At 26.4% G+C, this 13,523-nt stretch overlaps 2 protein-coding genes across 2 annotated transcripts; one reads left to right on the plus strand and one right to left on the minus strand.

Moving 5' to 3' along the window:
* Positions 1–243: 243 nt before the first annotated feature.
* On the minus strand, positions 244–2,946 carry LOC114127117 (vacuolar protein sorting-associated protein 52 homolog). Its single transcript, XM_027991254.2, has 2 exons — positions 2,696–2,946; positions 244–2,470 (listed from the first exon to the last, which is right to left on the minus strand). The coding sequence occupies exon 2, from the start codon at positions 2,456–2,458 to the stop codon at positions 524–526; it is 1,935 nt and encodes a 644-aa protein (XP_027847055.2). The 5' UTR covers positions 2,459–2,470; positions 2,696–2,946; the 3' UTR covers positions 244–523.
* A 144-nt stretch (positions 2,947–3,090) lies between these two features.
* LOC114127112 (nitric oxide synthase-interacting protein homolog) lies at positions 3,091–5,112 on the plus strand. The gene is made up of 6 exons (XM_027991250.2): positions 3,091–3,300; positions 3,391–3,575; positions 3,661–4,006; positions 4,426–4,613; positions 4,693–4,801; positions 4,881–5,112. Exons 2-6 carry the CDS (start codon positions 3,400–3,402, stop codon positions 4,950–4,952), a joined length of 891 nt encoding a protein of 296 aa, XP_027847051.1. The 5' UTR covers positions 3,091–3,300; positions 3,391–3,399; the 3' UTR covers positions 4,953–5,112.
* The last annotated feature ends 8,411 nt before the right edge of the window (positions 5,113–13,523 follow it).

Raw genomic sequence — 13,523 nt, forward strand, 5'->3', positions numbered from 1 at the left:
TCGCTGTATGCAAATTTGCTATGATGTACATTAATCAGACAAGACAACACACACAACTCTTCATTAAAGTAATATTATGTGAAACTTTTTTATCTATAGCAATTCAAAATTAAATACCTACTTGTACATTTTTTAAAGAAATTTCACAGAATTTTTAGTTAAAAAAAAATAAATTCAACATTGCAAAATATTGTAATATTTTTGATTATTATTATATACTATAAAAAATAAATTATTTAGAAAACACCAGTAACTATTAATATTTTGAGAAATTAAAATAATTAAAAAAATATTCAAAAACTATAACAAAAAATTTACTATAATATGATAGTAAATACAATAAAAATATATGCAGCTCACAATTGTAAGTAATAAGTAAAATAATACAATACATTATCAAACTAACAGACATAATTTAATATAGAACAAATAAAATGAATAAATAATTAAAAATAAAACTTCCTAAAATTAAAATAAATTTGACAAATGTTTGATACAATACAACATTATTAACATTATATAGCTAATAATTAGTTTTATATTTTTTAATCTCTATCATTATCACATGTATATTAGGTAACTGTGCTTTATTTGAAGCTAATAAAGCTTTTTGAAATCTATGATAATAATCAATTAATTGTGAAAATGCTAATTGTAATAGAGAAGCACCTGTCGTTAGATTAGGAAATGAAGGTAATATTTCTTTATTTATTTCTTCTAACGACATCTTCCAGGTAGATGTAAATGTCTTGGCTAATCCTAATTGCCTTGAATCTGAATCAATGTCTTGTCCATTCTCTGCGTCTGTAACAAATTTCATCATTCCCCCAAAATATACTTGAAGTACTTCATCAACATAATCTTTACTTCTTGCTGAAAGCTCTTCTTTAAATCTATCCACTTCAAATGAACTATCTCTAACACGTTCCATTAGTATTCTTAATACCAAATCATAGTTATTAATCAAAAATATTAAACGATCTTTACGAGTTCTAAACATAGTGGCAAGACGTAAAACAAATCCTAAAACTTCTTCAGTTAGGCTACAAATTAATTCAGGTTCACATTTATTATTTTCACTGAATGAAACTATAGCTGATACTAGCTCAGCATATCGCCTCACAATAAAGTGGGGCTTTTTTTCTTTGTTAAACTTGGAAATATCGTAATCTTTAACACTTTGAATATGTCGTTCAAGTATAAATCGAAATCTAGTCCCAATCATAGCAAGAATTGTATCCCAATATTGTGCTAATACAGGAACTAACCGATTTTGACAAAGAGCTTGATAACGCATACTTAACTGGCCACATAAAAAAAGAGCTAATGCATCATAACAGTTTTCAACAAAATGTTCTAAGTGCTTAATTAAAAGAGTTAGAGTTTTACCCATGATTTTAGAAAATAGTCCCTGAGCAGTAGGCTGATCTACTTTAAAAAACTCACAATCAAATTTATATTCTCGACAAGCATTATCTACAAGAGCATATTGGACTGATCTAAATATTGCCTCAAATGACAAATTAGTAACATTATTTTGATGAGGTATGATAATTGAATTATCAATTTCATTAAGAACAGTTGCTCTGTTTCCAATTGTAAAAACGGTATTTTTTTTCATTGATTTTTGAAAAAGGGTACGTGATGTTGGATCTTCCACTGCTAACAGATCATCTTTTGTAGCGGCTTCTTCAAATTGTAATTTCTGTAAATAAGTCAAGTATGATTTAAAATAAGTAAAATAAACTTTACTCAAAGTGTCAATATAGTCATTATATATTTCTTGAGCAGATATTGAATCATGATTGAGCAAGAACTCAAACAAAAATTTATACTCAAATAAAGTATTTTGTGGTATATGATAATTTGTAGTAGGTTTCTTGAATTTATTTATCTGTTCCATAATGAAGTGCCTAATTTTAGAGGTAGCGGTGATTTTTAATTTTTCATACACATCTTTCACATCATTTTGCGATTTTACATCTTTGAAATTTTGTTCATCAACAAATAATATTTTGTAGTTCAGTACAGACAAATGTGTTGAAAACTTTTCATCTGTTACTGAACATGTAGTTATAACTGATATGAGTGTTTCAGATACAATTACATCTTCTATAAATTGATGCATGAGCCCTTTGACAGACTGTCTATTACATAGTTGTTGAGCCATAAATATTGATCTCTGCTGTAACCTAGTAATTTCATTTGTTATATTTTGCAGTTCCTCTTGAAAAGTATATAACACTGATTCTGTATGTTCCAATACATTTTCACAATGATTCAAATGTTTATGTAACGTCACTATTTGATCTCCAGACTTAATATATTTTTCCACATCGAGATTTTCGTAATGTTTCAAATCAGATTCTACTTGCTGAGAATAATTACGTAAATCGGTTTCTGATTTAAGAATTTGATCCAGCACATTGTCATCTAACTCTATGAATTTCTTGTCCATATTTATAGATACCTACACATAATTCCAAAAATATTCAAATTAAATTATGTTGACATACAATTTCAATCGTAAATATACATTAGGTACATAAAAATATTTTTATTTAAAGTATCAATTAATGACATGGCGAATGATTTAAATTGAAACAACAAGTTTAAAATGTATTGAATAATTTCACGTGCAATGTAGATTAGTTTTCAAATCAAAAATAAATATCAAATAGTAAATACTAAATACCTAAGACCGTAGAACAATATACTATATACGTGGATCTACACTGAGTAGTGAGTACCGTTTTAGTGTCGTACCGAATCGATAATGGAAGTGCATTTAATTATTTAAGCCATATAATACAATAGCACAGATTTAACAGACATAATACTAAAGTAATTTTTATATAGAATTTTTTTTATTATAATACGTGACAGCACATACTCTAGCATACGGAATACCACACTGATCTATACAGAAATCTTAATAGAAATCTGTGTTTACAATATTGTCAACGAGATAACAATTGTTAACTATCTTGACACATAAATGTGGTAACAACAAAGAATATTGTTTTTTGTTAATTTTTTTAACTAAAAACATTGATAATGTGATATCTGTGTTAAGAAATCACGATTTGAGATATTAAATTGTATCAATTTTGAATGTAAAATTTTTCGACGAACTCAGAATTTTGATTGAACCTTCTTACCTCGGGAATTGATTTTTAAAATTAAATAATATAATATTAACATTTAAAACTAAAGTTTTAAACGTTATTGTATGAAATTTAAGTAATTTCTAAGATCATTTATCTGTTAATTGAATAATTCTATTTTAATTTCTGGGAGGTAAGTAATAATATAACTTATTTTACCTTTTTGTTTTGTTAGCTGTTGGATAGTGTTGGTTTTGAATTGATGTATTATGTATGTTTTCAGTTGATTAAGATGACAAGACATGCTAGAAACTGTACTGCAGGTGCTGTTTACACCTATCATGAGAAACAAAAGGACGCTTCTCAGTCTGGTTATGGAACTCAAAATGAACGTGTTGGTAAAGATTCCATTAAGAACTTTGACTGTTGTTCAATGACATTACAACCTTGCAGAACTCCAATTGTTTCGTGAGTTTTAATATTAGTGATAATTATTAAGCATATAAAATTACATTTTACGATAATATTTTCGTTGTTTTATTTTAATATATAGCCCCGAAGGTCATTTATTTGATAAAGAAGCTTTATTGCAATACATGATAACCAAAAAAAACGAATACTGTCGGAAATTGAAGGAGTATGAAAAACAGAAACACAAGCAAGAAGAAGAATTAGCTGAATTAGGGAGAGCTGAACAGCAATCCAAAGTCAATGATTTTCTTAAAAGAGAAAGTATGGTGAAAAGACAAAATGATATTTACAAAATGAAATCTCAGAAACGATCAGAAAAAAATGTATCATCTATTTCAAACATGGTCAATGGTTTGGATAAACATTTGCCAAGCTTTTGGGTACCATCTGAAACACCTGATGCTAATAAAGCACCTATGCAAAAACCAGTAATTATAATATTACAATTTAAGTTATCATTAAATAATTTAATTTTATGCATGAAATACTATGGATTTTAAAATTACTAGTGAACATTACTTTAAATCTCTACCATAACATAATTATATTATAGAGCTCATTTGTTAGATAAATTCGCTCTAAATCAATGATTTTATGTGCATTTTTACAATTAAACTGTTAATTATTTTAGTGAGTTTTGTTTAATGTAATCTGTTGAATGTTTTGATGTTATAAAATTAAATATGTCCTATCCTAATCAAAAAAGTGTTCATTTCATGATCTGGGTAATATTAAAACTTGATTACATTATGCAGAATTTGTTATTGTTTTTTCTCATTTAAAAATATTTTTTTTTTTTTAAGCAATATTATAATTAGGTTTTATTTGTATGTATTCTGTTTTGAAGGATAAAACAATTTATTGTCCAATGAGTGGCAAACCATTGAAGTTAAAAAACTTTGTGGACGTAAAGTGGACATTAGTAAACGACCCTAGTGATAAAAAATCATTGGCAGTTCGTGAAAATCGTTACATGTGTGCAGTGACTCATGACATATTAAGTAATGCTGTACCTGCAGCCGTTATTCGAACAACGTATGAATTAATCATTTTATTGACAATATTTTAGTGTTCTTTAAATATTAAAGTAATTTATCCTGTTGCTTGTTTCTAGTGGTCATGTGATTACCATGGAATGTTTTGAGAAGCTGATTAAAAAAGATTGGCTACATCCTTTGAATGGAGAAAAATTAACTGAAAAAGATATCATACCTTTACAAAGAGTAAGGAATATATAATATGATATTGGTAATTTTTTTCTGTATATTTTACTGATTATGTGCGTATTTATTTATTTATTAGGGTGGTACAGGATATGCAACAACAAATGTGAATTTGGAAGGAAAAAATGCTAGACCAGTTTTACAAGCATAAAATTAATATGAATATTTATAACTTTAAATAATAGTATTGTCTTACTTTTTTTATTTAAATAATACATTTAAGCTATCAATTGAACATATTAAATTAATTCCATTATGCAATATTATGAACTTTATAATTAAATATACAGTTTTCTTTTAATGTTTGATTATTTTAATGCATTTTGTTGTATTATGATGAGATTTAATATTATGTACATAAATACATAATAAATAATAATATAGTTAATAGCATTCATTGCTGTATGTTAAAAAGGGGACGTATTCATGGAATTCTAATTTTAAATATTGATATTATATAATAAATATGTAGACAGCAAATATGTTTCACTGCATATATACATTTTAATTACATACATACTAACATGCTATCGTCACTATCCAATAACATATTTGAATATGCGGTAGTTTTTAATATACAATGTTAAAACTTATAAAAAGTGTGGCAAGTCTTATGTAGTTTTATTATGAAGATTAATTGTAACCCTCAATGATTGCTGTGTACAATAATATAATTGTTTTCATTTTTAAGTATTTTAAAATTATAATTTATAATATTTAATAAATTGTTGAATTACATTTTGTATTTTTAAATACAATATATTAATATAAAGAAATAATTATTAAATATTCATTGATTCAGTTTTTTTAATGAAATATATACTCGTAACTTTTACAGTACTACCATTGATTAAATATACCTACTGTATATATTTAATCAATGGTATTACCTACAGTTTAATATTATAATATTATTTATTTTTTTACAAAATATAAAATATTACACAGATAACATATTACATGATATAGCGTACAATAAATAATATTATGTTAAAAATTTTTATTTTAAAGTTAGTGTTGGATTGGTAATAACTATCTAGGAAGCAGTTGTATCAGATTTATCAACTTATTTGTATATATATTTCAATATTTGCAAATATTATATATTTTAAGGCGGGTACTGTTCTGCTGTATATTAGGTATCAAGTGACCCCGACTGTGTTGGATGTATTAAATTTGAACTCAAAGATGTCTAATTTTATACCAAAAATTATTGTCAATTAGACTGTATCATAAATTATAATATACTAGTTATTTGAAATTTCTATTAAAGTAATCAATTTTATTGTTATTAGCTTTACGATGATATTATTGAAGTTTTGCTGAAAAAATTGCATTGATTATATTAATATTTTTTTAATTATTAAAATAGTATATATTTATACCATAAAAAATAATTTTTATTAATTTTTAAGTTAAACGATTTTATTTGGTTTATAGTGTAAAATAGGTAAGTACTATTTTAAAATTAATCTACATATTTTGAAAATTTCATTGCATACAGGTAATCAAATTTATAATACTATAATATAGTATATACCTACCTAAAAGTTTAAAGTTCTCCAAATAATGTGTTTGAATTATAACAATTTAATAACTTAATATCATTGTTATTTGTCATTAAAATAATTGTGACTATGTATTTTTAATATTTGTTTACCTACAGGTATTAGAAGAACAATTTATGTAGGATCCTGACAATTTTGTTATCAAAATTAAAAAGAAATAGAACTAGAAAAATTTCAAATGTAATTAAATAACTTAAAAAGAGGTAAAATATTTTGAAAATTGTACCTATCATGAATAGAAAATAACCATACACAAATTTGGTGGCAATTTCAAATATTTACAGTTATTCGTTTTTTTTAATCATAATGAAATAGTCGAAATATCAAAAATTGATCAAGGAGAAAAAATAGTTACCTACTTTATTGGTGAATATGCAATGTCATAAATATTTAAACTTCAATTTTTTATAAAAAATTAATTTTAGTTTCCAGTAAGTACATTTTTTATTTTTAATATATTATGTAAAATTGATAAAGAATTTTGTATTAGATTTTCAAATCTTAGGTATGAATAATACAAATTTAATAAATGTCTAACTACAAAATAATTTCTAAAATTTCTTATTTTAATGAATTTTACTAGAAATTAAACTTTAAATGTTTAAAAAAAAAATGTGGATTTACATTCAAATCTTTTTTTTTTAATTTTTATTTATAACAACAAAGAATCATGTATTAACATTTTAGACATTTTAACTGAATGAATATTTTATTGAAAAAATAATATTTATTTTTATGAATGTAAAAGGTATTATTTAGTTCTTAATTTAACAACATTCATTTTAACAAAACATTTTAATATATTGTAATAAGTTAAAAATTAAAATATAATGATAATAATTAACACTAACATGAGTAATATGATTTATATACAATAATATTATAATTATAATATATTTACTTGTATATTTACCTGTATTACTCGTATATATTATAGTTACCTACCTACCTATAGGTTTATTTTTCATAGATATTTAATAAGTGGAATGATTTTACTGACTGTTTTTTGAAACAGTGAATGAAAAATAACAAATAAATATGTAAAAATATCAAGTATGTAAACAAGGTCTAAGGTAAGTAGGTACCTAATATTACACTTTACGTAATACACGATTCATATTGGTTTTTTTTCGAATTCATATTTTGCTGTCTATGAATTTTAATAAAATGATAAGATATTATGTGTTACAGGTTTTATCGTTTCGTCTAGACATTTCCGTAATGACATTTAAACATACTAAACCAGCAATAACTCTTTTATATCTTTTCAAAATTCAAAATAAGTATCTATACGACAGCCAAGAATTGACATTATATTATATTATTCTGTTACTATAATATAGTGTGGAATTATTAATATACTTATGTATAGTTTATACATTGATGAACCTATTGAAACATTGAATCGCGTTCTTTTATTTTGTCATGTTAGGTAAGTATCTAAGCATTGCATTTGATTTGCAATGTTTATGTAAATAATATATCTAAAATAACTATACTTATTATTATTTGAATTATTGAAGAATTATGTTTATGTAATATACACTTACACGAGGTTTACCTACTTATAATAATACAGCTACGGTTGTATTTTTTTTTTTTTCATAGACTATATTATTTTTCTACACGGTTTTTATAAATTCTGTAGATACCTATATCGAATTATGTATTTTGAAGTGTTAAGAATTATTAATACCTAATCAAAGATTGTGAGTTTAGGTAACTGGTAAATAATCAGATGAATGATATACCTACCTATATTTTATTTTTTGTGCCGCTATGATGAGGTGATTGGAAACGTTTATGATGATATATTACGTAAAAAAAATTTTAATGTATTAATAGTTTGCATAGTTTCTATTTATTTAATAAAAAATAAACAACACGTAAAATATTTTTCTTTTCTTTTTGTCGGTTCTTGATTGATTTGTGCAACTACATTAATGTAAATAATTATTTAGGTACCGTGATTAGTGATTGCCATTACACCATTATTGCCACTTAATAGTAATTATCGCTATAACAATAATAACAACTATACAATATATTTACATGAGATGAAAATAATAATATTATCATAGTATTTTGCCTTGTTTTTTTTAAGAAAAATTTTCTGAAAAATAAATATGGAAAAAAATATTATAGGTGTATTGGACATTAATTTGCCTATACCTTACTTATATATGTAGGACTACATGTAAAAGTGAAAATGGATTAATTAGGTACGGCAAGTTTGAGATTACTTAAGTACCTACTTATCTATAAAAGTGTAAAATATATTTAAGCATGTATTGTCAATTCATTTAATGTAAAGTATCGTGATTTCAGATAATACTAACGTTTTTAAAAATATTTCTTTTACTTTATTTTAAATCGTTATCACTTTTTAGATTGTAAGTTATTTACTCTTGAATGACAAAATACATTTTTATTTTCATATTTTTATCCAAAGCAGAAGCTCGTATTATTCAAATTAATTGGATCTATAAAAATCAAATTTCAGACAAATAGTTTATTCGCCATAACTATAAATACCTACTTATTTATCTCATAAAACTGTTCGACAAAAATTTGATTTTTAGGTAGGTTTTCTCAAAAATATTCCGCTTAATAATAAAAAAATAATACACGCTAAGAAATTAAGAAATACCTATATAATTTTAGAGAAAATAGTTGAATATTGAAGTATTTGTATACTATAAAACGTGTATAAATAAATAGGTGCACACAAAAAACAGAAAACAGACATCATTGTAAAATCAATACATTCATAATGGAGCTATACCTCCACTTAGAATCGAAAATCTCAATAATCAGAATTTGAATGGTAAATGATTACTTTGTACGGTTTATTGTTTAAAATGCAAAACGAGGATTTATAATGTACCACCGCTGTCGCCGTACGGTCTGGTGTATACGTCGTTTGTTTAGTAAGTTTGGTGACGATCACCAGTCACCACCACCACCACAGGCAACCGCCACAAATTCAACTTATAAAACAATACGTCTTATTCGTCTGAAGTACCTACCTGCCACTGTTGACATACAACAATAATATATACATAATTATACCTATTATGTAAACATCGATTGTTACGGTTTTCGGTCTTGCAACTCTTTTTTGACGAAACCTTCGTAGTGGCGAGTTGCAATTGTATTCGAATACAATTTTTATTATATAATATATTATATATTATATATTAACTGCCCTCTTCATTACCTTTATTGTGCTCATAAACCGTGTAAAAGCATATTGTTGTTTGTTATAGCTTTGACGGCTGTACACACCGCCAAGACTGCACTTGTGATAATGTTTTGTTTTGTTAAACGTTAATTAATAATCAGTAATGAGTTGGAACAACCGTTGTTGTAAGCAACACTATATAATACGTCTACTGCAATTGTATACACATAATAATATAATATAGAACGTCGGCCATTTTTGCAATTAATTTCTGACAATTAATGTTAATAGCGCAGGTTAAAATAGTATTCAGCAGCGGTGTGGGTACTAACATTGTATCCTGCCACATAGCTAAGGCTTCTCGCGGCCAACGTGTTTGCCGTTTGGTATAATAAGTAATTACGATACTCGCGACGTATTATTATATATCATTATATCATTACGGCTACAGTGTATATAGCGCACAAGGTAAATGTTTTTGTTTTTTTTTTCTTCGTGCGACGAAACTCGAAATGAGTCCGCACACTGTATAGGTATATACCTACTTGGAAATTAGCGCTCGTTATTTTTCCACCTGACCACCGAACGACAACGTCGAGTCACTTATTACTATAATATAGTATTATATAGTAGGTGCATATATACGTTCGTCGGTTGTCGCCATCGCGCGTGCTTCCTTTTTTTTTTCGCCTTACGAGTCCGTCAAAGTCGCACCAAACTAGATATTATATAATATATATATCAATATGTCAATATTATGATGTGCAGGGTGTTTCAACGTCTTGTCGTTTCCTTATATACATTCGTCCACTAATATCTATACTCATTTACTGCAGTGGCGTATTTAAGATTTTGTCAAGGGGGGATATACGTTGGAAAACATAATTTTCTCGATGGTGGTGGTGGTGGTGGTGGTGGGTGGTGGTGGTGGTGGTGGGGGGGGGTAATCTAATTATTGATATAAATATACAGATTTATATGTAGGACGAAAACAGTAAAAATAGTGCACTAACCAGTACTTCGAATTTAAGGGTCTAAGGGCCTCAATGCAGCTACTAAAGGAGGGCTAACGATAAACGGTAAAAATTGCAAAAAAAAGAACGTAGTTATAGAGTAGGTAAACAATATTTTAATTATCATACTATAGAAAAAAATTAATTAGAAATGAAGTCATCGACGCTCGAAGGGGATAAACACAAAAAACAGGGAGACATCCTGTTTAATGTAGGACGTATAGGTATATAGGTACATATTGTGTCCGATGTTCTATATCTATAATTTTCAGTTTTCGCAGCGCTTATATTATATAATATACATTGTATGGCGTAAGTATATATTGTATAGTAAATATATATTGTGTTGTCAATAAAAATCACGTAATTATTATGTGCTGTCTTGTGAAGAAAACGGATCAAAAAGAGGAAAACGCTGCTGCACAGGAAAACAAAATAACACTCGGAAAAAAACTTAATAATAAATAATAATATAAAATAATAGGTAGGTATATAAGTCCGTTGTATGTACAACTGCAGCCGTTTGTCCAATTATTTTGTTGCGATCAGTCGATATCAATTATTATTATTATACGATACGTAACGCACCGTGTACACATTACAATTTTCAATAAAGGTAAGTATAACATAGAGAGGTTCCTACTATCTATACACAACAATAACGGATTAATAACGGACGCAGTGGATTCAGTTGCATGTAACCTCCAATATAAAACGGACAGTACGCGTACATGCACGCAGCTGGAAACACTAAATAGTGTGCATGCGGATTTGCATCGGATAATAATTTCTTTGTCGCCGTGTGTGTCCTCTGTCCATATCATACATAATATATTATAATAAAACATTATATTATATCGTCTGCATTTGGATTCATCCCCAAAAAACTAGACCCTTCTATACTTTTCGCTCGCATGCCTACCTCCACAGTAGGCGGTGGCTATTAGCTATACGAATAACGTCTACGAGGCGACAAGGTGAGTGTAGACGCTATAGACAGGTCGCAGTCTATGAGTTATAACTTACAGCTACAAACAGGCACCCGAAGTAATCACGACTAACCATGATACTATGCTTGACTCTGGAAACGAATGCGGCAAAGATAATAATATCTCCACTGGTATTATAGTGCCATCACGCTGTTGAGTTATTTAATGTAAAATATATATTGTGTTAAAGTATTATCATTTTTTTTCATTGTAGTTCTTAAGTCCTATAGTTAATACATTGTAAATGGATCTGATGTCTATGACGCTTTACAGCCTTACAGGTTTCGTTTATTTGGCTCTCCGAATAAGGAGTTTACTATCGAGACGTCTAAGTGAAATTAGCAGTTTATCGAAGTTTGTCATATTATTATATTATTAACACATTGGTTACTAAAATGTTATTATTTAACGAGCGAATGAGCATACAATTATCAATTATTTTGAACTATAAAATCAACAACAATTAAACTATAATTTTAATTTTATTATACCATACTATATAGTACTACATCACTATATTTTAATAGCCACCTAATAATTATTTTAATCTCAATAGGAATTCAGAAAAGTAATACAACAAATTTAAAATAATTATATTCTAATTGTATTAAATTAGCTTATGTTTTTATAAAAAATAAGTATAATATGCCATACGAAATTTCATTATCTTGAAACAACTATTTTTTTAAATTTAAAGTTACATATAAAATACATTTCCATTTTTTTTTTTAATTTAAAAATGCTGTAAAATTAAAAAAAGGTATTCCAAAATTTCTAAATAAATTTCGCAATGTATATTATTTTATTCAACAAGACATGAAATAGATATTTTATACCAAAACGAGCATAAGCATCAAATATCTCCTATAGTTGCCGATAGAAAAAAAAATGATTAGTGCATTGAAATCTCATTTGCATAAATGTTAGATATTTATATTTTTATAATTATGAACGGAGAATGAACATAAATATAGGTATGTGTAGAAAAGTATTCGACGCTCGCGGTGACAGACGACCGTATAGATAAGTCGTGCCCGGACGCGCATGAATGGTGAAATGAAAACGTATTATAATAATTAATACGACAATCTGAAGCCGTGACACCGTAATATTTATTTTAATATTAATATGTGCACACGACACACGTCAACGGACCATCGTGCGTTGTCTAAGTTATTATTTATCAATCGAAAGAAATACTGTGACTAGGGTGACTTATTGCCGATGTATTTAATGAGATAATTGTGATAAAATAATAATAAAAATCGCGTGAACTTTGAACTGGGAGCACTTAATTACGTCTGAACGTAAAAAACATTGTCTCAATAGTAATAAATAATAATATTACTGTTATTATAAGGCATAGATTTTAAAGTATAAGTTTTTTATACTATATGAGATAGAAATGTATTTTTTATATATAATTATTTGTTTCGTGTCTCCGATTCTAGATGAATCAATTATTATTTATATATATATATATATATATATATTATATATATATATATATATATATATATATAATGCTTTTTACAATTATTCCATTTTTTATTTTATTTTTATATTTCCATTATTCAATTTTATTAAGTTTATTATGAGTATCATTATTTATACGTATAATTATACCAATAATTTATGTAGGTTTATCGATCTAAGCGGGAACTGTACCTACTTATATAGGTATATTATACACAACTATTATACCTAAAGTTACGTAAGTTAAATTTGATTATGTGGTAGACGGAGGTACTTAATTTTATTCATAGTACTAAATATAGTTATTATCATTTATATATACCTATGTATAATTATAAACGTGTGTTATATAATAATTCTAATAATATAATGTATGATATTATCATTATTATTATTTATGAATATGTAGAGTGTGTTGGACTTCTGTTTCTCTGTATATACAAGATATCTAATATAATCCACTAAAAATTTTAATCCCGTACAAAAAAATTT

Source organism: Aphis gossypii, chromosome 1 (assembly GCF_020184175.1).
Source record: "Aphis gossypii isolate Hap1 chromosome 1, ASM2018417v2, whole genome shotgun sequence".
In the NCBI taxonomy this organism is placed as follows: Eukaryota; Metazoa; Arthropoda; class Insecta; order Hemiptera; family Aphididae; genus Aphis; species Aphis gossypii.